The sequence below is a fragment of the Phacochoerus africanus genome, chromosome 7, assembly GCF_016906955.1.
Source record: "Phacochoerus africanus isolate WHEZ1 chromosome 7, ROS_Pafr_v1, whole genome shotgun sequence".
NCBI lineage: Eukaryota > Metazoa > Chordata > Mammalia > Artiodactyla > Suidae > Phacochoerus > Phacochoerus africanus.
This window is the reverse complement of record NC_062550.1, coordinates 70,410,671-70,433,793: the sequence shown is the minus strand read 5'-3', so window position 1 is coordinate 70,433,793 and position 23,123 is coordinate 70,410,671. Positions and strand designations below refer to the sequence as shown.

Sequence of the window (23,123 nt, the reverse complement as noted above, 5' to 3'; positions counted from 1 at the left end):
GCCAAAGGACTTGTCAAACCCCTGCACTGCCGCTTACTCACTACGTGAGTCTGGGCAAGGCACACCACCTCTGTAAGACGCAAAGGAGGGACGCACGCGAAAGAACTAGAAAACGTTTGGAAACTGAAAGTACCGTGAAATCTCCAGTTATCGTTGCTACATGAATAATATGTCTGCCTGCATTCCAACCTTGTCAGGGAGAAGCACAACTGGATGCCAGCACTTGAGGCTTGTGGGCCTCTGAAGGGCCTGGGGCAGGGGAGGCGGGGGCAGGCACTGCCCTCCGTGGTTGGCAGCCAGCCAGGCCCTGGGGCTGCAGGCTTAGGTCCAGAGTTCAGAGGCAGCACTACAGGTGACACACACGTAGTTTTGCCAAAAGCCCGGGGCTTGCATGGCTGCTCTGCAGCTCTGCTCATCAGCTTGTGAAAGGCTTCTCACGTGGCTTGCGAGCTCTTGATGGTCATCTCCCAGCCTCCAGCAGGCGGGGACTGCCTGGCACCAAGAAGAGTGTGGCCTTCCGTCAGAACCAGAAAACTGCCAATTAGGGAGAGGCCTCCCCTCGGCCCTCTCTCCCTGCATCTCCAAGAACCTCCAGGTGACCTTCTGGCCCAGCCGGCCCAGCTGCATCCATGGAGAAGAGGTGTGGGAATCTGCAGCCTTCACGTCACACTGGAATTCAACACGTGCTGCTTTTCCCAGGAAAAGTCATATTTGGTTTTGGTTCATAATATATTGAGTTTGTGTAATGGGAACACCCATGCTCTTTGGTGGCCAGAGTCAGAGGCTTGGAAGTACATTTTGAGGAGCGGCCAGAGGGAGGAGGAGGGGACCAGGGAGAACCCCATCTTTTTTTTTTTCTGCTTTTTAGGGCTGCATCTGCAGCATTTGGAAGTTCCCAGGCCAGGGGTAGAATTCAGGCTGCAGCTGCTGGCCTGCACCACAGCCACAGCAATGTGGAATCTGAGCCACGTCTGTGACCTACATCACAGCTCATGGCAATGCCAGATCCTTAACCCACTGAGTGGTGCCAGAGATCGAACCCACAACCTCATGGATCCTAGTCAGGTTCGTCAACTACTGAGCCATGAAGGGAACTCCTAAGAACCCCATCTTGACTGTAGTAACAGACACAGAAATACTCTAGAGTGGGCTGGCTACACTTACTAGGAAATAAGTGGCCATAAATCATCATTACTGTGACAAAGGACAGAGGCTCATGCCACTGTGGCTGGTGGGTCAGGAGAAGACAGAACAATAAGGTCCTTCTCTGGGCCCAGGGCCAGAAGTGGGTCTCCTGGGAGAACGTGTGTGCCAGAAGGAAGGACTGGTCTGGGCATCCCGGGTGGCCACCAGACATGGAACTTACCTGGGGTGGGAGAGAGAGACGCTCCCACCTGTGGCCTGGAGGCTGGAACGCCTTCCAGCTCAGATGCGGGTGCTGGGCCATCCTCAATCCCAGGGCTCCTGTCCTGGTCCCAGCTGGACCCAGGAGAGCTACCTGAGGAGACTTTCTTCCAGCTTTCTCAGCCTGTGAATGTGTCTCAGTCCCTCTGGGAAAGCAGGCTCTATGCCAGGTACTGGGAACAGAGCAGGAAACAAAGCAAATGCCAGGAGCAGACCCTAAACAAGAGTGATGCATATTAAGAAGAGGTAGAGGGGAGTTCCCATTGTGGCGCAGTGGTTAACAAACCCGACTAGGGACCATGAGGTTGTGGGTTTGATCCCTGGCCTTGCTCAATGGGTTAAGGATCCAGCGTGGCTGTAAGTTGTGGTGTAGGTCACAGACGTGGCTCGGATCCTGTGTGGCTGTGGCTGTGTGTGTAGCCCGGCGGCTACAGCTCCGGTTAGACCCCTAGCCTGGGAACCTCCATATGCTGCGGGTGCAGCCCTAAAAAGACAAAAAAAAAAAAAAGAAGAGGTAGAGGCTGTTGGGGATCAAGAGAGCCTCTCTGAAGACAGTAAACAGAAACCGGTAAAAGCAGAAGAGGAGGGGAGGGTCAGGGCGGGTCAGGGAGGGTCACAGAGAAGCAGGGCAGCAATGGCACGAGCTGGCCAGGGCCCAGCCCAAAAGCGTCTGGAGAGGGAGGCATGTTTTAAAAGGAGTAAATCAACTATCCTTCAATAAAACTTTAAAAAATGGAAAAAAAAAAAAAAGAGCAAAGGCTAACAACTGGGCCTGGGAAGAAAGGGTAGAAGGGAAATTTGGGATGCAGCCGGGTCTGGGGTTGAAAGCCTGTGACTGTGTCAAGGAGACTTTTCCCTGGGTCAGTGAGAAGACCCTAGGGCTTTAATGGGGAAAGTGACAGGACAAGGTTTGCCGGCCACACACGCTCCCGGGCTAGTCGGCTCAACTGGGCAGTCACATCCCCTAAAAAATGGCAACAGACTCAACCTACTGCCTATTTCAGAAAATCAGCCACAGAAAAAATGCAAGTGCACCAGAGAGAACCCCGGGGAGGGGGGATGGAGATGGAGGCTCCTCGGTGGTGCTGACGTGGGAAACGGCCGTGACACTGCCACAGTTGCCCGCAGGGAAGCGAAGAGCGGCAATCCGAGTGGCTCTGAGGTCATCTGTATCCTCCTTTCTGGTGTCAAACTCTTCCTCCCACAAGGACGGCTCGGAGGATGTAATTGTCTGGGAGGCGGGTGTGTAGAGTCTGCGCGCACAGGCTGCTGTGCGTTCCGGACCCTTCTGCTGCCTTCAAGCCCCAGGCGGTGGTTTGCAGGGGAGCAGGGCACTCAGGGCATCACTTTCCACTCAGAGAGCCTGTACTCGAAGTGTCTTCCAGAGGCTTTGCGGGGCATCATGGGTTTCTTTTCTTTTTTTTTTGTCTTTTTTTATTTCTTTGGGCCGCTTCCGCGGCATATGGAGGTTCCCAGGCTAGGGGTTGAATCGGAGCTGTAGCCACCAGCCTATGCCAGAGCCACAGCAACGCAGAATCTGAGCCGCGTCTGCAACCTACACCACAGCTCACGGCAATGCCGGATCGTTAACCCACTGAGCAAGGGCAGGGACCGAACCCGCAACCTCATGTTTCCTAGTCAGATTCGTTAACCACTGCGCCACGACGGGAACTCCTGCATCATGGGTTTCTGATGTCATGACAAGTGCTTTCTGGCCACTGTTGGTGAGCTCGGGTGGATGAAGCATCACGCTTGAAGCCAAAGACACAGGCTGTTCCAGCTCCCGCCCAGCCTTGGGAGTCACAGTCATGGATGATGCCTTGAACCCCAGCCAGCCTTGGAGTGCACAGACTTGGGCTGAGACCTGGTGAGTTGCTAGAATCGCCTCTTCCTCTGGGGACCCTTCCTCTGGGAGAGGCATGACGATAACACCCTTGTCACGGGTGCTGCGAGAGTGAGATGGGATGGAAACGCACCCCTGCTGTGAGACGGCAGCTTTCAGTTCTGAGAACTGAGGGCCCCAGACAGGCACGTGCAGGGGTCCCTGCGAGAGAGAAGCCCCTCTAGGCAGAGTCTCTGCCCACAGTGGGTTGGAGTCCTCTTCCTGGGGTCCAAGGGACAAGGCACATGATCCTCTGTTGCTTGGAGAAGATTCTGAAGGCGGCTTGGAGTAGCCTGGATTAGATGCGGGGTGGGATGTCAGACCAGGGCCAGGACTTGGGGGACCTCAGGCCACTGAACAGGACTCAGGATCTGAGGCCGCTCACTGAATGGTGCAGAGTTGGGACAGAGATCATACCCACAGGTGGTGGCGGGAGGCCACCTGGGGTGTCATCAAGGAGGACCCACTGTCCCCTGAGGAGCCTGGGGCAAATGGAGGGTGAACTTGGGCTGGAGAACCATGTTCAAGCCCCGATTCTCCAGTGACCTCCTGGCTGTGTGACCCGCAGCACAGCAGCCTCTCTGCCTCAGCTTGTCTACCTGCCAACTGGCCATAACCTGTCACCTTCCTCAGAGGAGGGCGATGGGGCCTAAGTGGGAGCCAGGCTCAGGACACCGCGAGCTGGCGTGCATTTGCTATTATGATTGTGATAAATCTGACGTGGGTCAGCTTGAGCTCCTCCAGGGTGGAACACACAGGCCCCCTGGGCCCCCACTTGGCTCCCTGTGGCTTTGGGTGAGGGTCTGCCCCATGGGTCCTGCTGTAATATTGGTGTCTGCTTTTGTGCCTCCCTGACTGAGGCAGGTTCTGTATTTGACTTGTGTTTGTGTTCAACGTGGAGCACAGACCCTGGCCCATCCTAGATGTGCAGGGAATACTTGCTAAGTGAGCCCGTGAGGACTTGCGGCCACCATGCTCCAGTCACTTGCCAGCGCCCGTTGTTCCTACACTGGAACTTCCCTGCTGCATGGCCCTGAGGGCGGCACGCCACCCCCCCCCCACTAGGTACTGTGTTCTCACCAAGTGAAGGTCTTGGCTTAGAACAATCTGCAGGCCTCCCCGCAGCTGAAGGAGGTGGGATTTCCTGATGTTGCAGCTTGACGTGGGGAGAGTATGACAGCTACTGGGCTCTCTGCAAGGTCGGGGGTCAGAGAGAAATCACGGCTGGAGGAGGAGAGGAAGTTCCCAGAGGGACTGCAGGGCGACATCACAGAGACTTTGCCAGAGATTCTGCAGTAGACGGGGTGGGGGCGGCCAGGCTGCTCCTCCAGGCGCTTGGCTGCTGTTATTAGTCTGTGACTCTGCTGGGTGGGACTATCTCTTGGAAAATCATTTTAATAACTGAGAGGAAATGGAATTAAGAATACGGCTGCCGGCTGGCCAGGGCTGGGTGGCTCTCATCCTGTGGGGAGTTAATTCAGCTCTGCTAATATTGCCCATGGATGAGCTCTGATTAGATTCCAAGTGTTCTTCCCACAGCCTTTCTGAAGAGTGGCCCTTCGGACAGGTGGTCTTCTGAGGGAGGGGAGGGGAGCAGAGGGGGGCTGAGGCTGGGCAGCTGTCTGGGATCAGGGAGGCCTAGGACCGATGACTGAGGGATGTGGTCACGTCTATACACTGGTCTGGCCCCAGACTTTAAGGTCCTGGGGAGAAAGAGTTGCCGCCATGCCCTGGAGGAGGGCCTTGGGCTTCCGCAGTGAGAAAATGGTCCACAGAGGATGTCACAGAAGAGGCTGGAAAACTCCAGAGTGCCTGGTGCCCATGGGTTCTCTGAGTGTTCCCTCCCAGTCCACAGACCACAGCCAGGTTTGATCATCATGATTGTGGGGGAAACAGTGGCCCTGGAAATTCAAAGGACTGGATGATACCAAATTTTATGTGGCTTGAGGTTTGTAGGTTATAATCCCTAAGCCCCCACCTCGTTCGGAGAAATCCCCTTCCCTAAGGCTCTCTGGATTTAGTTGGAAAAAATTCAGTGTTTGAGCTTTAATGACTTAAAGTCTGGGGTGAGGACATACTGGGGAGCCTGGCCTCACACAGGACTGTGGCAAGGCCAAGGTTGATAGCATGGCGGCTCGGGGACAAATGCGGCCACGGGGGAAGTGGAGGTTGGTTGGTTATGGGGTTCTTTCTCCCCCGTGCTCAGCACACCTGGCCACCCTCGCTGTGTGTTCTGGGACCGGAGTGAGAGATGCTGACCTGTCTCCTGGTCTCTAATCTTGTCCTCAACTTGCCATTCCACTCTCTTGGAACACAGTTGCAAATCTGACCTTGTCACTCCCCTGTTAAAACCCTCTGATGATCTCTTGTCACCTGCCAGATGGCATTTTAATTCCTCTGGTCCAGGGAGGCTCTCAACTTTGGGCCTCTTCTGCTTACATCCCCCACCCAGAATCTTCATCCTACTCTTGCCCCAGCCCTGCTGGACCCCAAACGGCTTCCTCTTCTGCTTCCCTTCCTCCCTGGCTGTCCTGACTGCCAGGCTGCTCCCTTCCCACCCTCACCCTTCAGTTTGTCATTAAATCCTCTGCTAAAAACACGTCTGCCTCGGCAGTTCTCATTGTGGGCTCAGCGGTAATGAACACGACTAGTATCCGTGAGGATGCAGGTGTGATCTCTGGCCCTGCTCAGTGGGTTAAGGATCCAGCAGTGCCACGAGCTACGGTGTTGGTCACAGACGTGGCTCGGATCTGGCGTGGCTGTGGCTCTGGCTCTGGCATACGTGGGAGGCTATAGGTCCGATTTGACTGATAGCCTGGGAACTTGCATATGCTGCACATGCGGCCCTAAAAAGCAAACCCAGGGCCAACTTAGCTCTGCTCCCTCTTGCTTCCCTCGGCATCTGCCCTGCCTCTCGCTATCCACCCCTCCCTCCTTCACTGGCTTTGAGCTCCTGAATAGAGTGCACTGCTGGGCACAATGGCACTTTAGAAAAGTATTCATGGAAAGTATTTTGAGTCATTGTCAAGTGAAAAAAATATGCACAACCTAAAAGTTGAGAATTATGTTTTGTTTGGTGGGCTTACCGAGGACTTAAGCCCAGGAGGCAGCTTCTCAGATTATTCTGAGGCGCTTCTCCCAAGAGGTAAGGGAGGACCCAGAATATATAGGACTTTTTGGCCAAAGAAACTCACACACACGAATAGGTAGTCAAACATCAAAAGATTACTGCTAATTAAAGAAACCCAGACATCTCAAGTTAATGAATGAATGTAGCGCTTTTCTATGTACAGGAAGATGCAAGAGTCTGGGCTTATGAAGTCCTTCCTTCGCTATGAACCACAGCTGTCTCAGGCTGGTGTCCTGTTTTTCTCCCTCCTAAGTTCTGTGCAGTCAGGAGTGGCTGATGGCTTTATGGCTGCAACATTCTTTGTTCACCGAAGTGACAGGTGACAGTCCTTGTTCACATCATGAATGATGGGACTCTTGGAAAGGGGGTCGGGGACGAAAGTGGAATGCGCGGGGTATGTGGATTCTTGTGAATGTGTGTACGTGTTTGCATGACTGTGTGTGTGCATGTGTGCACGTGTGTTGTAGACCCACAAACGCAGAGTGATGGGGTGCAGCACCTGCACCCAACTCTCCTCCTGAGTGTAGGGACAGAGCCTGACGGCTGTCTGGGCCTTGTAATGAGAAGGCCCGCAATACTAGGGAGGCCTCAGAACCTGTCAGGCCACCTGCTTTACTCAGGACCAGCTGTGTGGACAGAGGCGAGCCTTTGAAATTCTCTTAAGGAATCCAGACAGAGGGGAGAACGTGCGCAGAGACACAGAGGCACATGAGGGCCCATCTGAGGACAAGGTCACACACAGGTGCATTCTGCACTGTTACCTCATTCCATCGTTGTTGCGAATAACACTAATATTAAACACAATTTTTTTTTTCTTTTTAGGGCTGCACCTGAAGCATATAGAAGTTCCTAGGCTAGGGGTCAAATCTGACCTGCAGCTGAGGGCCTATGCCAGAGCCACAGCAACGTGGGATCCTAGCCATGTCTGCAAACTACACCACAGCTCATGGCAACACTGGATCCTTAACCCAATGAGCGAGGCCAGGGATTGAACCCACATCCTGTTTTTAACCCACTGAGCCACAGTGGGAATTCCAAACACATTTTTTAAAAGGTCTTTTAACTTCTAGTTAAATCAGAATTTCTTGTGGGGGTGTGACATCGATTGGTGTTATTTTTTAAATTTTTTCTAATTTTTAAAAAATTTTAAATGTTTTTATTATTATTATTGTCTTTTTAGGACTGCACCCATGACATATGGAAGTTCCCAGGCTAGGGGTTGAATTAGAGCTACAGCTGCCGGCCTACACCACAGCTCACAGTAACGCTGGATCCTTAACCCACTGAGTAAAGCCAGTGATGGAACCCACGTCCTCATGGATACTAGTCAGCCACAAGGGAAATGCCAGGATTATTTTTTAAAATAACAAAATAAATAAAACAATTCAAAAGAATAAATAAAAATAGACTAGTGAAAAGAAAGTTCCTCATTCCAATGGGCACCCAAGGCAGAGAGCTCCCTTGTGCATTGGGGCAGGGGGGAGGGAGCAGTAGGTGGCTCTGTTTTGGGAAAAGCCTCCCTCCAGATTTCAACCAGGGCAATCCTGGCAGCCAGCCACCTGCCTGTAGGTGGAGGACATGCTGCAGGGCCCGCTTATCAAAACTCAAAAGAGATGACGCTCAGGGGTTAAAAGGAATAAGGGTTAAATTACAGCAGGAGGAAATTAGGTTAGATCAACCAAAGTGAGCAGAGACCCCAGAATATCTGGGGACAGACTGGGGCCTCTGCTGTGACAGCATCCCATGAAGCCACAGCTCACAAGGGGGTTACTGGGAGCTGTGGGGCTCTGGAGGGAGCAAACAGCCTTCCTGGAAATCTGAATGCATAGACCTGGGAAGGCTGGCTGTGCCTGCCTGGGCAGTGGGCCTGGAGCCAGCAGGGACCTCCTCATCTGGGACAGCAGGGGAATTGGTGAGCCCAGCTCTGGGCTCAGCCTGGGGTTCATTTGCACACAATAGCCAATGCAGATGACCTGGCCAGGCAGGGAGTGAGCTGAGTGAGGGCATGGGCATGTGTTGGGGGGGTGTCTCCTCTGCGTTGAGGGGGGCCCTAGATCCAGGGGGGCACCCAGACACTGCTCAGCCTACAGATGTCTGTGCCACTGAGAGAAGTGGGGATGGAGAGAGGGGGAGATGGGCCTCATGAATGAAAACCACTCTGAGAGGTGGTAAGAGAGGCGGGGAGGAAGGGAAGAGGGTGGGGCGGGCACAGAGGAAGGAAAATGCAGCCTCATCTGCTTGTTTGTGTTTCTTGTATTTAAGCGCCTGACTTCTAGCATATTTTTAAATCCATCAGACATGAAAGGCTGACTTAAATAGATCTGCAGTGTGAAGCTGGTAATTTTGCTTGCCACAGTGGAGGAGCTGGCAGGACGCTGGCTTGGATTCAGCGCCTCTCCCCACGCCAGGGAAGCTGGAGAAGCTCGAATCTCTTGTGGCGCTTTTAGGCAGGTGCCTTCCTCCCCAACTGTGGGAGGGGATGGGGCTGGCGGGTGGGGGAGGGTAGAGGGAAACTGAACGTGAGACAGCAACTGCTAGACATTTTCCTGGTCCAGGGTCGCCTCCTGGTTTAACCCATGCTGGCTCCCTGGTCCACCTTATACTACATGCTTTCACTGCCATCCCAGCTCAAAGGAATCCTAGACTCCTGGGGTGGGGGTGGGGGTGGGGTCTGGTAATTCCTGGTATCTGGTTTCTCACCTGCATTCCTGAGAACAGAGCCTCAGCATCTGCTTGAATGCCTCTAGCGTCAGAAGACTCCCTACCTAGGGAGGCAGCCTGTCCCACTGCCAGACGGCACTCCCTGGGATAAACTTCCTTAGGATAAATCACTCCTCCCCCTGAGCTCTGCATCAATAGGTTCTAATCTGGTCCTTTTGGCATGATGCCAATGCCAGCCTTTCAGCCGTGAACACAGTATTCAGGACCCTCCCCAACTCCAACCCTTCCAAGCCTGCTAACCATTACCCCATAAATCTCTGCAAAACCGGAATATTTCTGTGCGCTAAATGAACATGTTACTGCTGTTGGAATGCAAATTTCTCAATGCAACAAAATTCCAGGAAATACAAAAGATTTTGTCATTTATTTCTGTTCTCATTCAACACACTCTAACCCTAACCCTAACCCTAACCCTGCAGCCAGGCTAGGCCTACCTACCATTGGCATTCAGGGTAAGAGGTCCCCTCATCCCCAAGATCTTATTACAGAGGGAGGAGCCAAACTCCTACAGAGGAATGCGTGCAGGGGTAGACCTGTAGAGCAGGGCTGGAGAGAGGTTGGCTCAGGAGCATAGGAACTGCTGTCATGGTGTTTTTATGACACGTTAATGTACAGTTGTAGGTTTTTAGGTGTTTTCTCTCCTTAGTGCATTGGCACTCAAGGATCATAAGCAAGCTTGCCTTCCTTTCCTGTTCCCTCATGACTTGACACAAACAGTGGGGGTTTAGAGCCCCTGTGTTTGGGCATTGAAGAGAATCCTTCACTCATAAATGTGAAAGAGGTGGTTTAAGAAATTTATTGTGGTGGAGTTCCCGTCGTGGCTCAGTGGTTAACAAATCTGACTAGGAACCATGAGGTTGCGGGTTCGATCCCTGACCTTGCTCAGTGGGTTAAGGATCTGGCGTTGCCATGAGCTGTGGTGTAGGAGTTGCAGACGCCACTTGGATCCCACTTTGCTGTGGCTCTGGTGTAGGCTGGTGGCTACAGCTCTGATTCGACCCCTACCCTGGGAACCTCCATATGCTTTGGGAGCGGCCCAAGAAATGGCAAAAAGACAAAAAAAGAAAAAAAGAAAGAAAAAAAAAAGAAATGTATTGTGGTAAAATATACATAACATAAATTTACATTTTTAACCATTTACCAAGTATACAATTCTGAGGGATTAAATACATTCACATTTGTGTGTGTAGCCATCGCTCGCTACCCACCAAGTCCAGAACTTGTTCTTCATTCCAGAGTAAAAGTGTTTTATAAATGAGGCAGGTAAAGATGGTTTGATTAGGAGTATGGTAGCTGAAGTCTTAAGTCCGCCCATCCACCCTTCTGGTGTCTGTTATGTGCAAGGCCCTAGTAAATATGAAAGTGAATGAGACCAGACCTCTGCTTGGGGGAGCCTGAGCCTGGATGCTGGCCCCATCCACCTTTAGTGGGGGAGAAGTTCTTAGACCAAGTCTCTACCTTGGAGGAGTGCAAGTTTTCCTGTTCTAGTAGCCCCAGGAAATGGGAAATGCTCTTACCTAAGCTTTGCCCAGTTACCCATTCATGTGGGTTTTTTCTCACTTTCCTATTGTGTTTTGGTCTGGTCGGGAGACAGGTGTAATTACTCATGTTTGGCTAGAGCTTTTCTGCTGACTAAGCCCTTTCCCCAGCATTCTCATTCAATCTGCACATGTCCTGTGAGCCCAGTAGAGCAGAGGGAACTCTTTTACAAACTGGGAAGCTGGGGCTCGAGTATCAAACAGGTCCAGGTTCTGCCCAAGGCCACAAACTTGTCTGCAGGTTTTCACTCTGCACAGGTCTTTATGGGCTCGAGAAAGCCTTTGGGAGACACACTGCCTGGGCAAAGATGGCTGATTCTGCACAGGGAGAGGAGGACAGGGCAGGGAAGTAGCCTTTAATGCTCAGAGGCATGGAGCTCAAGTCACATTGAGCTATTGAGCTGCCTGCAGTACTGGATGGCTACCAGTGGTGGCTGTGGCAGCAGCAGGGTGATGAGATGGAGGCTCTGATGGGCCTGACAATGTCTGAAAGGCAACTGAGTGGCAGCAGCTAGAAAGCTACCCAGCACTTTGTTTCAAAGCCAGAAGCAGCACCTCATTTGAACCAGTGAACAAACCCCACAGGTCTACTAGGCCACAGCGGTCGAGGTGGTCAGCTTCTGGGACCTGGGGCACCAGTGGAGTGACCCAAAAAGTGGTGGGCCTTGCTCTTGAGACATGATGCTCTACTCTCAACCGGACTTTTAGGCAAACTCTGCTGGCCAGACACTGCACCTGACATGAGATGACAGAGATGAACACTTGTGCCCTCAGGAGATCAGTCCATGGATGCTGTGTATAAATAGGCACCACACACCATCTTTACAGAATGGGCCGGCAGCCCATGGATTGTGTGCTGAATTACCCCAGCCCTCTGCCATTGACCTAGCACCACATGTACTCACTGAACCCCAGTTTCATACTGACATGACCCAAACTCATTCTGAGGCCCCTTGCGCACCACATGTTTCAGTTTTGTTTTCAAGTCAAAAAAGACTCCATTCTCTCTGATCATGTTGTTTGTGCATTTTTTTTTTTTGCCTAGTAATGCAATGTTTTCCTGTGTACTATTTATTTATAGGTCAGATGAATCCAGTCATAATTCATTATGATAGCAGAGACCTCACTGGTCCTTGGCGTCCTCATTTGTTGGGAACAGAGTCTCCTGGTGCTATGACAAGGGCTTGCCAGTACCACTTCTGAATCAGAGCCAAAGCCCTGATAAAGCTCAGCCTTTTGAAGAGGTCACTTCTTGGACCTGACTCAGTCTTGCCCCAGGATGATAAATGGGCCAGCCTCACCAATGCTCCTCAAGTCCCACATTGATTTCAGATCTTCTGCCAAGCACCACATGGCTTCCCAACCCCCATCATCTCCAGCATGGTTCTTCCTAAGTAGGGCACTTGGATTAGATTGGCTCCACTGGATTGTGTGAAGTGTGGAGTTAAGATGTTTTTTTGTTACTGCTGCTGCTAATAATGAACACATCTATCAACAGAAATATTAATAGTTAGGGAGTGAGGACGTTTAGAAAGCTCCTGTATCCTGCCAAAATCGCCATCACCACTCCACTGACACACACACCCCAGGATAAGGAGGGAGAGAATAACCAGTAATATAAAATCCTAGGGATTTTGACTGAATTGGTTGAAATTTGTAAAGTCACTTTCTGTTCCCCACATGATAGGAAGAGAGATGGCAGTATACCTAGGGCCAGTCAGCAACAGGACACTTAGGTCTTGGATTCTGTATGGTTATGTACTGTGATTTCATTATTTTGAAGTAATTAAACTGCTTTTTAAATAAGCTTCTGATGTGCTATCTTTCCACACCTATCCATTTTCAGTGAAGCTTTGTAAACCATCTGAATTCCTGGCAGAAGGGGGAGCACTGCCTGAGGATTTCTAGGCTCCCTTCACTTTCCTAAGGAACTGACATCTCCCTGAGCATTTCAGCTCCAGCAGGGCAGCCGGAAGCTCAAGGTGGGGGATATTTCTCAGATCTGAACAACTTCTGAGTTTCATATCCCTCCTACAATCTAGAAGAGAAGAAAGACTTTGGAGAGGAGGTTAGGGGTGTGGCTAAGAAATTAGACAAGAGTCCTGGCTATGTCAAATGAAATGGGAGAAATAAATGGCAAGCAGAGCTCTATTTGTGCACAGGGTAGATGGCTACCAATGTGGGGTCTTTGAAACTTTAAAGCAGCTATTTAAAATATGTTCAAAGACCTAAAGGAAACCATGTCTGAAGAATTAAAGGAAAATATAAGAATAATGTCTCACCATATAAAGAATATAAATAGTGAGACAGAAGTTATAAAAAAAAGAATCAAACAGAAATTGTGGAGTTGATAAGTACAATAATAAAGATGAGAAATTCACTAGAGGGTCCCAATAGCATATCCGAGAAGAGAGAAGAAAGAATTAGTGAGCTTGAAGATAGGGCAAGTGAGATTATCCAGTCTGAAAAAAAAAAATTAAAAAAATAAAGAAAAATGAACAGAGCCTCAGAAGCCTGCAGGACATCTTCAAGCATGACAACATATGTATAACAGGGTCCTAGAAGGAAAGCAGAGGGAGAGGGACAGAAAGAATATTTTAAAAAGCTGGAGTTCCCGTCGTGGCGCAGTGGTTAACGAATCCGACTAGGAACCATGAGGTTGCGGGTTCGGTCCCTGCCCTTGCTCAGTGGGTTAATGATCCGGCATTGCTGTGAGCTGTGGTGTAGGTTGCAGACGCGGCTCGGATCCCGCGTTGCTGTGGCTCTAGCGTAGGCCGGTGGCTACAGCTCCGATTCAACCTCTAGCCTGGGAACCTCCATATGCCGCGGGAGTGGCCCAAGAAATAGCAACAACAACAACAACAACAAAAAAGACAAAAGACAAAAAAAAAGAATATTTTAAAAAGTAATAACCCCAAACTCCACAAATTTGAAGAAATCCATTAATCCACACGTCCAAGAAGCTTAACAAACTGCAAGTAGGATAAGTGCAAACAAAGCTGTCACTAGATTCATCAAAATCAAATTGTTGAAAGACTAAGAACTTTGAAAGCAGCAAAAAGAACTTATCACATACAAAGGATCCTCAATAAGACAAACAGCTTATTTCTCATCAGAAACCATGAAGGCCAGAAGTAGTGGATCATAAATCTAACATACTGATGGGAAGAAACCTTGTCAATCAAAAGTTCTATATCTGGCAAAACTATCTTTCAAAAATGAAGGCTAAGTTAAGATATTTCCAGATAAAATTGGATCTGTCTCTAGCAGACCTTCCCTACAGAAATACTACTGAAATGAAGGGACACTAAATAGTAACTTGAATCAACATGAAGAAATAAAAAGCACTGGTAAAAGTGATTACATAAATAAATATAGAAGATGATACAAACGGTATTTTTTGTCACTCCTTTTTCTCTGATTTAAGAGACAACTGCATAAATAAATAAATATAAATTCTATATTGATGGGCATAAAATGTATAAAGATGTACTTTATAATAACAATGTAAGGGAGGTAAGAATGGACCTACTACACAGAAGCAAGCTTTTTATACTATTGAAATTAAGTTGGTATTAATTCACACCAGAGTGTTATAAATTAAGATATTAATAGTGATTCTCAGGGCAACCACCAAGAAAATAAATAAAACATATATACAATTACGAGAGAATTAAAACTGTACACTAGAAAATAAATAGTAAAGTGGCTGACATAAATCATACTTTACCCATCACATTAAATGTAAACAGATTAAACTTTCCATTTGAAAGACAGAGATTGGAAGAAAAGATTTAAAAACATGATCCAACTACATGCTACCTACAAGAGGCCCACTTTAGAGTCAAAGGCACAAATAGGTTAATGGTAAAGGGATAGAAAAGATACATCATGCAGAAGATGTATCAACCAAAACAGATGGAGTGGCCATACTAACACCAGACAAAATAGACTTTAAGACAAAAAATCATGACTCAAGACAAAAAAACACACTTCATGATGATAAAGGGTTAATTTATCTAGAAGGCATAACAATAATAAACATACAGGAGCTTAAAAATAGAGCCCCAAAGTACATAAAGGCAACTGGGTTCTTCAAGAGTACAGGAGAAGCAACTCTGTTCTAAATATTTGACCCCATGACCCACTATGGTGCTTAATAATCTACCACTAGGGATTTACCTCTTTGGGTTAAAGTTTTGCATCCCTTAGAGTTCTTTGCTAAAGTATAAATATGACCCTGAACACCACTGGCATTAACACCTTAGCTGAAATTGCTTTAAGAGCCTTTGGAGCAGTGATCACTAGTGACAGAGACTGAAGGTTGAGTCATTTACAGTGGAGGATGCAGGTGTGGTCTGGAATGGACCATAGGAGGAGGGGAATGAATCCAAGACTGAGTGACACTATTAACACTGAGGAAAGAGTACAGGGTGGGGAGGCGGGGGAGGAAGCTAGGATGAATGAAAAGACCCCAGGGAGACTGTGAGGGGAAATAAGTGCTGGACAAGGAGCAAAGTGAATAGGGTGTTGGTTTGGTGCTGGAGCTTGCAGTGGCCATGCAGGGCAGAGGCAGCAGCGGACCCAGGAAAAGCACAGGGAGTCAGAATAGGGAGCACACCTGGGAGCAGGGATGGTGATGACCACAGAGCATCCCCAGGGAAAAACACTGGGAACAGGTCTGAGCAACGGGCTGAGGTCTGGAGAACCACAGCAGGGAGGCAGAGTGGTGGGATGTAAGCCTACCTGGAAAACCAGGAAACTCGCAGGACAAAGACAGGCAGGGCCAAGAGGCAACACCAGGTTCAAGCTCAGAACAAATGGGCCAGACAAGCAGGCAGGCGAACGAGGTGGCGTCTGTGAGGTGCCTAGTTACGGAAAACACTTACTGTTAGCTGGTGCTAAATCTGAAACCGGATCGAGGAAGTGATCCGGGCAGCAACTCAGCCTTGATAACAACAGCAGCCCCTCCTTGTCAGCCACTCCTTGAGTGTTCAGAGCTCTTCACATACACTGTCTCACATGGTACCTAAAACTTCCCTGTGCAGTAGGCATGGAAACCTCCCATCCACAGACGGCTAGGAAACCTGGTTACGTGACTCGCTCAGGGCCAGCCTAAGTTGGACAATGAACGTGAGCCATCTGAGCAGGCACAACCCAAAGCATCAACAGCTCACCCCATATTTTACGGATGCAATGGGGGCCCAGGGAGGGAGTGGGCTTGCCCTGGTGCTCCGTGCTGGCTTTTGCTCCCCACCCACTGGCCCAGGGGCTCTGATCCTCTTGCAGGTCTGGGCGGGACCACAAGGAACACCCTGCAGGGCTCTGGCCGGTGCTCCCCCCCTACCTGGCTGGCTACGTGCAGGAGTCCTGAATGGTTTTCTTGGAAGGATGTGGACATTTTCTGGCCCCTCCCTCCCTGCACACCCTACCCACTTTCCTGCAGGGGGTCTGGGTCTAGCCCCAGCAGTAATCAGCAGTCTCATCAAAGCTCCTGCCCAGGGCAAGAGTGCCCTCACCAGCCCCCAACACAGCCAGCAATGCTGGGCCACTGCCAGGGGCTGGGACCACACACCAGCCCAGATCAGCCCCCTTAATCCAAGTGCCCTATGTCGGTGCTGTCACAGGGGTGCCGAAGCCAACAGCCATGCTCTGTTCACCGCTCAGACCCTGAGCCACTTTAAAAAAAAAAAAAAAATACAGCCTTCTAGAAAAAGTAAAATAAAATGAAGTCAGTAACTACAGTCCTGGTGTCAGGCCTCCCTGCCAGCCTGCCAATCTGCCCAGTTAATCATCAGGTACGACTTTCCAAGAGCTATTTTGAGAAACATGTAGAGAATGGCTTTTACGCAGCTATATATACCTCATTGATACCCTCGGACGTGGTCGCTCCGTGTAGCAGCACATGGTTCTGCTCCCTCGGTTTTCTTTCCATCTCTGCGTCAAAGTCAAGCAGTGAGCAAGCCCACTCCCTGACCCCAAGCATACAGTTATCACCCACAGTCCACCTTGGAGTCAGGGGTGTGGGTGAGCAGAGGGCAGGAAGGCTGTGGGTTTTGTAAAGCATGGCTCCAGAGAACCCAAGGCGACCATTACTGAAGGGGTGGAGGCTGTGGAGAGGGCGGGGCCCTGAAGCTTGGGAAGGAGCAGGACCCCAGGGCGGAGAGGGGGGAACAAGATGCAGGTGCCCTGGTCTGCTTCTCTCAACACCCACGGGCATCTCAAGGTCCACGAAGCACGTGCCAAAGGCATCCCACTGACATCCAGAGAACAGGCTCCAAGGCCAAGCCAACCACCCTGGCCTTGCCCAGCGCTGCGTCTTTGGCCTACAGGAAGCAGCAAGTCTGCCCTGCACGGTTGCCATGGCAACCCCGGGAGCCCAAGGGCAGTGGGGGAGAAGGGTGATGGAGAAGGCACGCAGTGGCTTTTCTGGAAAAGCCCATCTGTTTCTCTCCCCCAGGAAACCAAGCTGGTGGGTGGTGGTAGCGGGGCTGGGTGTGGAAAGAACAGGCATCTGGGTCTCCCCAGAGGAGGGAGAGAAAGACTCTAAGATGCTCCAAGGGCAGCTCTCCTGACAGGATCTGCTTCCCTTCCTTTGGGTGGAAGGCATGTCACTGACCAGGACAAAGGTCTGGGCGGGCCCCTCAGTGGGTGGGGGTGCCTGTGCAGGAGCCCGTGTGCAGGAGACAGGGGAGTCCTGTGGCCACAGGCCCGGGCAGGGGTCCCAGGAGGCCGGTATCAGCCGCAGCAGGCTTTCTTCTTGGTGAGGCGGTCAACCTGAACGGTCTCCTCCCTCACTGTGTCTTCTCGCTCCTTGAGGATCCTGGGAGAGGAGAAAGTAGAGTGTCAGGAACAGAGGAGCCGCTGGGCACCTCAGGTCACAGGCCATCTGGGTCAGAGCTAGGGCCCCAGCCTCCCCAGGGCACCCAAGGGAGGGGACCAAGTCTCCCCACCAGAAGCACAGGTGCATGGCTATAATCAATAAAGCCAGAATGTAGTCTACATGGCTCCTTCCCAACACCTCCTCCAGGAAGCCTCCCCGGATCTTCCAGGTGGTTTGTGTGCCCCCTGAGAGCACTTGGCGCCTTCTTCTGTGGAAGCCCCATCACTGGTGTAATGCACACCTTCCGAGGTGGGTTCCCTCAGCAGAGAGTGAGATGCTGAGGGCGGAGACTGTATCTTTGGTCTCCGTGTCTCTGCAGCCTGTTACAGTACCTGGCACACAGAAGAGGCTCACAACTATACTTACTGGTTATTAACATTGTGGAGGGGCTTCCCATGTGGCCACAGCTCCAGATTAAATATAAGAGGTGAGGAGTTCCCGCTGCAGCTCAGTGGTTAACAAATCCGACTAGGAACCATGAGGTTGCAGGTTCAATTCCTGGCCTCGCTCAGTGGGTTGAGGATCTGGCGTTGCCATGAGCTGTGGTGTAGGTCACAGATGCAGCTCAGATCCTGCGTTGCTGTGGCTGTGGTGTAGGCCGGCGGCTAAAGCTCTAATTAGACCCCTTGCCTGGGAACCTCCATATGCCGTGGGTGCGGCCCTAGAAAAGACAAAAATATATATATATATGAGGTGAAAGATTAAAAATAGCATTAAGTATCTTATCCCTGCTTTATACTTTCAAAGAACCTTTGCCTGAAGCATCTCTTCTGATTTTCACAACAGCACTTGAGTGGACAAGGAAGATACGATGGGTGTTCCTATGTTGAGGGCAAAGCTCAGAGAGGCAGGGTCACTTGCCCCTGGAATCAGTGGCAGAGAAAACCCTAGAATTTCCCCCATAAATCCCTCGGTCTTCCAGAACTCCACGACCTCTCCAGCCCACAGGAGAAGCTGTTCTGGGCTCTTGATTACTCAAAAATAGTTTTAGATTTGAATGAATGAATGATGAGCATGAATGAGCACTAGTCAGCATTTGCTGGGTAGATTGACAGACAGATGGACTGATGGACTGATAGATGGATGGACAAATGGATGGATAGAAGGACAGATGGATGGGTGGATGGATGGATGGAAGGACTGGTGGATAGATGGATGAACAAGTGAATGTCTGAGGACTGGAAATGGAGCCTGTATGGTCTGTTCCCTCAATTTCAGGGTAGGCAGCAGTTTACAGGACCAATTCTTTGAGCACTGTCCCCTTGGGTACCTCTGTCCCCCATCTCAGACCCTCTCCTTGGCTCCCTCTGCCCCAGGAGCCCATATTACAGTGTTCTTGCTTCCAGCCAGCTGCTGGCTAATCCTTGCTAAAATGCTAGCCAGCATCCAGGGGTCTGGATATGACCTTTCCCAGGAGCATTTGCATTTAAAAGGAAGATCCCTGGAAAAAAGGCAGCCTTTAAGACACAGAAGACTGCTGGGGGGTGAAGGCAAAGAGGTTTTCTTTTTGTCATTGTGTTTCAGAGGGCTGCCCCCGGGGCCCCTGGGGTCCCATACAGAGGCCTAGGCCTCCAGCCCCTTTACCCAGCCAGCTGAGAGGGACAGAGGGACCGAGGAACCAGCCCAGCGGGGTCCTGCCTCCCATTGAGTTGAGTCTCTTTACCTGGCCAGATGGAGCAAGGACTCTTCCGCGTTGTGACCAGAAAAGGCGCTGCATTCATAGAAGATCAGGTTGTTCTCCTGGAATCACAGAACAAGGGGAGTGAAGAGGGGGGTGGGGGGGGGCAGGAGGGGACCATGGTGGGGGGAGAACGCCTTCTGCATCATCCACACCCCCCACTACCTCTCACCCACACCCCACTCCGAACAAGGTCAATTTCTGTCCCTTAGGCTCCCCAACTCCTGCCAGTTCTGGATCCATCTCCCCCGTGAGCTATAACAACTGTGGAACAGCAGAGCCTACACTGCCGCCGTGCTTTACACCTTCTGGAACGGCTGCCCTGTGTATATGGGCTCCTCTCCCTTCCATGCCAGCCTGTGACACTGGCAGAGACACAGGGTCCAGGGTGGGCAATACCCTTCCCACTTCGCAGGCAGAGAAACTGAGATTCAAGAGGGTACAGTGGGCAGGTGGGCCTGTTTGGGTCACAATAGGGCTCCCGGCAGCTTGCCTTCCCCAGGACCCTAGCCCAGCTCATGAATAATCATGGATTAATTAATAATAATCATGGCTGTCCCCTCGGTCAGAATGGGCACCTCGGGACAGCGTGGTCACCTCGGGACAGGTGCTCATCACTTCACTAGGCAGAGGGTGGACTGTGAGCATGGGGGAGGGGCCTTGGCCAAGGTTCATGCTCTCCCTTTTATGGCTCCGTTAATGGTTTCCTGCTTTTTAATGCCAATGCTAATGGCATCTGGCATGAGCCCTGGGGGTTGATGCCCTGTGGGGATGGGCTCCATCCCCTGCCCTCCTCGCTCTGTCCAACCTTGACACCCCCTTGATCTGTGGAAGGACGAGGGCTACCTGGGGGCAGGGGGACACACGGAAGCTAGGGTTGGGAGACAGCTCTGCCTTCCAGCTTCAAGTCCTGACCCCACCACTGAGCCTCGGTGATCATTGGAATTAATCATTTAATTTCTCTGAGCCACAGTTGTTTTCTTTTTTAGTTACAAAAAAAAGAAAGAAAAAAGGAAATAGGATGATAAAAATACAGGTCTGCAGCTCTTTAATCCTTGGATCCAGATATGTTTTGGAATCCAGAATTCTTGAGTTTTAGAAAGATAATACATGTCTGTAACATATATTCTATAATAGCCTCTGTGGGTCTGAGATGGCACCCTCTAATCAAATATGTTAATATGTCTTCAGTGAAACATTTGAATATTCATTCAAAATGAGGTAAACAAAAACCATAAATAGCCTCATATCAGTTCTGGTTGGGTTTTTCTTCCAAATGAAATGCAAAAAGCCTTTGCGCTCAGAGTTCTGTGGGCTGGGAATTGTGTACATGGCCCCTGGACACGCAGCTGCCCGGGGACGCCCCACAGGCCTGCAGGCCTGTCTTCCCCGCCTCCTGAGGTCATGAGTCCTTGTCTAGGGCAAGCACACTAAGAACCATGGAGTCCTGAGACCTGGGAGGCACTAACTCCCCAGACACACAGTTCCCTGGACACTGTGGAGGCAGCCAAGGAGTAAGCCCGGTTTGTGTTGCTGCCTGATTTCCATCAAGCTGGGCTGGTTCCCTTCTCGGGCAACAGGGCTGATGCTTATTTTAATGGTTGGTTTTCCAAGGCTGCCCTGACTTTATCTTGAGTTTGCAGCTTGGAGGCTCCATCTTGGTGGGAAGGATGAATGCTCTCCAAGAGCTGTCCAAGGTTGAGCACCCTGCCTGGCAGGTAGTGAGTGTTTCATCCTTGAAGGTGACCAAGTGGGGAAATGCAAATGATGGGATTCAAGCATCAGATGAGGGACTGAAAAAGGGAACCTCTTAAGGCTTCATGGTTCTGAGTTCTGAGAAAGGGAATTTGGGAAACTCCCCATAGCCGAGTCAAGTCCATCTCGTAGCCTTGGCTCTCAGGGTAGGTCCACACCCACGGCAGCTGGACAGTCCCCAGGGTGCCAGCATAGCATCCAGGCCACTTCCCAGGGAAGGTTCCCACCCTGCCTCTTGGGCACATGCTCCACTGCCCTGGAGGTCCCACCTGTCCCGAGAGGCGGGAATGCTCACCCCTCACCTTGGCCAGCTGTTCTCCCAGGCCCCGGGGCACTTCCCGCTCTTTCTCATTGTCGATTTTGTTGCCCAGCAGAAGGACGGGAATGCGGTCTCCTACAGCTTCCTGGGGAACAGACAACACCCCAACTGAGAGGAGCATCCACTAGAAGAACCCAGAAGGGCAGGTGGAAAGGCTGGCTGGAAAGACGCAAACTGGCTTGTGAATCCCCGTTGCCACACAGGCCAGGCGATGACAGATGACAGAGTCACCCCAAAGTGGAGAGGAGTCCAACCCTGTCTCCCAGAGCCTCTGTTTGCAGGGCTTCTGCGAGGGGCCCGAGGCTGCCTCTGGCTGTCTCCCAGCCTTCGGACCCCCTGCCCCGCTCCTTGCATCCTGGATGGAACATGCGGGCTTGCCCTGTCGGGGCAGGATGAGGGCACAGCTCATGCTGATAAAGGAGGTGTCTGGACAGAGCCCCGAGGGCACTCCCCAATGACCAGCCTTGGTCTCCGTGATTGGAAGGATCCGGGAGTTGCCGCGATGGGCTTTGAGGGTGGTCTAGGGGCTGCACGGTCAGCAGTGGCACCTCCAGGGGCCTCACGCTGGGTGCGCCGCTCCCTGAGGTTCAAGCCCAAATCCCACCCGTGGTCCTGGGTCCCCCGCGCCAGATACATGACTGTCGTCTGCCTCCTTGGAGGTTACACAGGGATCCCTGTCATGGGTGCCCTGGCTCTGAAGGAGCCCTGATCAGGAAGGACTGGGGGCCACACGTGTCATGCTGTGGGGGCCAGAGGAACAGGTTTATTCCAGGGCTTAACCCCAGCTTCTCCTCCAGGGGCTGTGGTGTATCAACCAGGGGCCTGCACCCCAGGATCCCTGCACCCTAAGGTCTGCACCACAGAGTTCCCAACCCTCAGGCTCCCGCACCCCAGGGTCCCTGCACCCTGAGTCCTTGTAAGCTGGGACGATTACGTGGGTCTCTCCTGAGGGCAAACAAGAGCCCAGGATGCACAGCTGCTGAGCAAGTCAATTCAGTAACATTCAGGTTTCTGCAGGTTGTTATTTTTGCCTTGTGAGGTATTTAATTGGGGGCTTTTAATCATAATTTGGTAACAAATGGTTATTCACTGTAGCTCTGTTTTACTAAGGAGAAAGGGCTGTGGGATTCCCGAAGCTGAGCAGGGGTTACAGTTTGGCCAACCGTTCCGCTGGACCGCAGCCCATCAATGCCCACGGTCCATCCAACAGGGTACCCACTTTGAGTTTTAGCCATTACGTTTGCAAGGAAGCCTCTGTGGTTCCTCAGTCTATACCTCTGTTTTACTCACCGCGCAGCAGTGAAAAAAATCTCATTTTTTAAACGAGAGCATTAAAGCTCAGAGAATCCCAAAGAACATCCAAGGGCAAGTCAGAGGTATGAGACCCACTCTTCAGTGTGCGGGGCCACTGTTTTCTAATCTTTGGCTCTAAATTCTTACTTCCGGTGGCCTTTCTGCTATTTGTTGCCTTATGAACCCAAACTCTTGAAAGGCAGTGTTTTCACATATTTGCAGTGAGATGGTCATGAACCTTCTTAAAGACTCAAAGGCACCCCAAGATCTTAGGGTGTCTCTGACCCACCAGAAGTGGATTCACTTAAGTGCACGGTGGTTGATGTGCTGGGTGGACTGCATCATACTCTAATTATCCGCAAGTAAAAAGCCCGCTGACAGCGGTGTGGATACGGGGACCACGGGTTCCCTCTTAACTGGACCATGGGGCCCGGGAACACCCGTTCCCCGCTGTGTGCTGTGCTGCAGTAACTCATGTGAAAAGTTTTTCACAGAAAAGGAAGAGGAGAGGAAGAAACAG

General features: G+C 51.1%; 1 protein-coding gene across 10 annotated transcripts in view; it reads right to left on the bottom strand.

Annotated features, from left to right (window-relative positions):
• Positions 1-14,672: 14,672 nt before the first annotated feature.
• Positions 14,673-23,123, bottom strand: part of CRACR2A (calcium release activated channel regulator 2A) — a 165,652-nt gene continuing 157,201 nt past the window's right edge. For 9 of the 10 annotated variants that reach the window (XM_047787800.1, XM_047787804.1, XM_047787798.1 and 6 more), the window contains 3 exons: positions 21,294-21,395; positions 19,222-19,298; positions 14,673-17,498 (listed from right to left, as the gene is read on the bottom strand). In XM_047787800.1, the coding sequence (XP_047643756.1) occupies positions 17,414-17,498; positions 19,222-19,298; positions 21,294-21,395 (264 nt within the window). In that variant the 3' untranslated portion in view covers positions 14,673-17,413. The remainder of the gene's footprint in view (positions 17,499-19,221; positions 19,299-21,293; positions 21,396-23,123) is intronic. The other variant, XM_047787805.1, reaches the window with a different exon arrangement.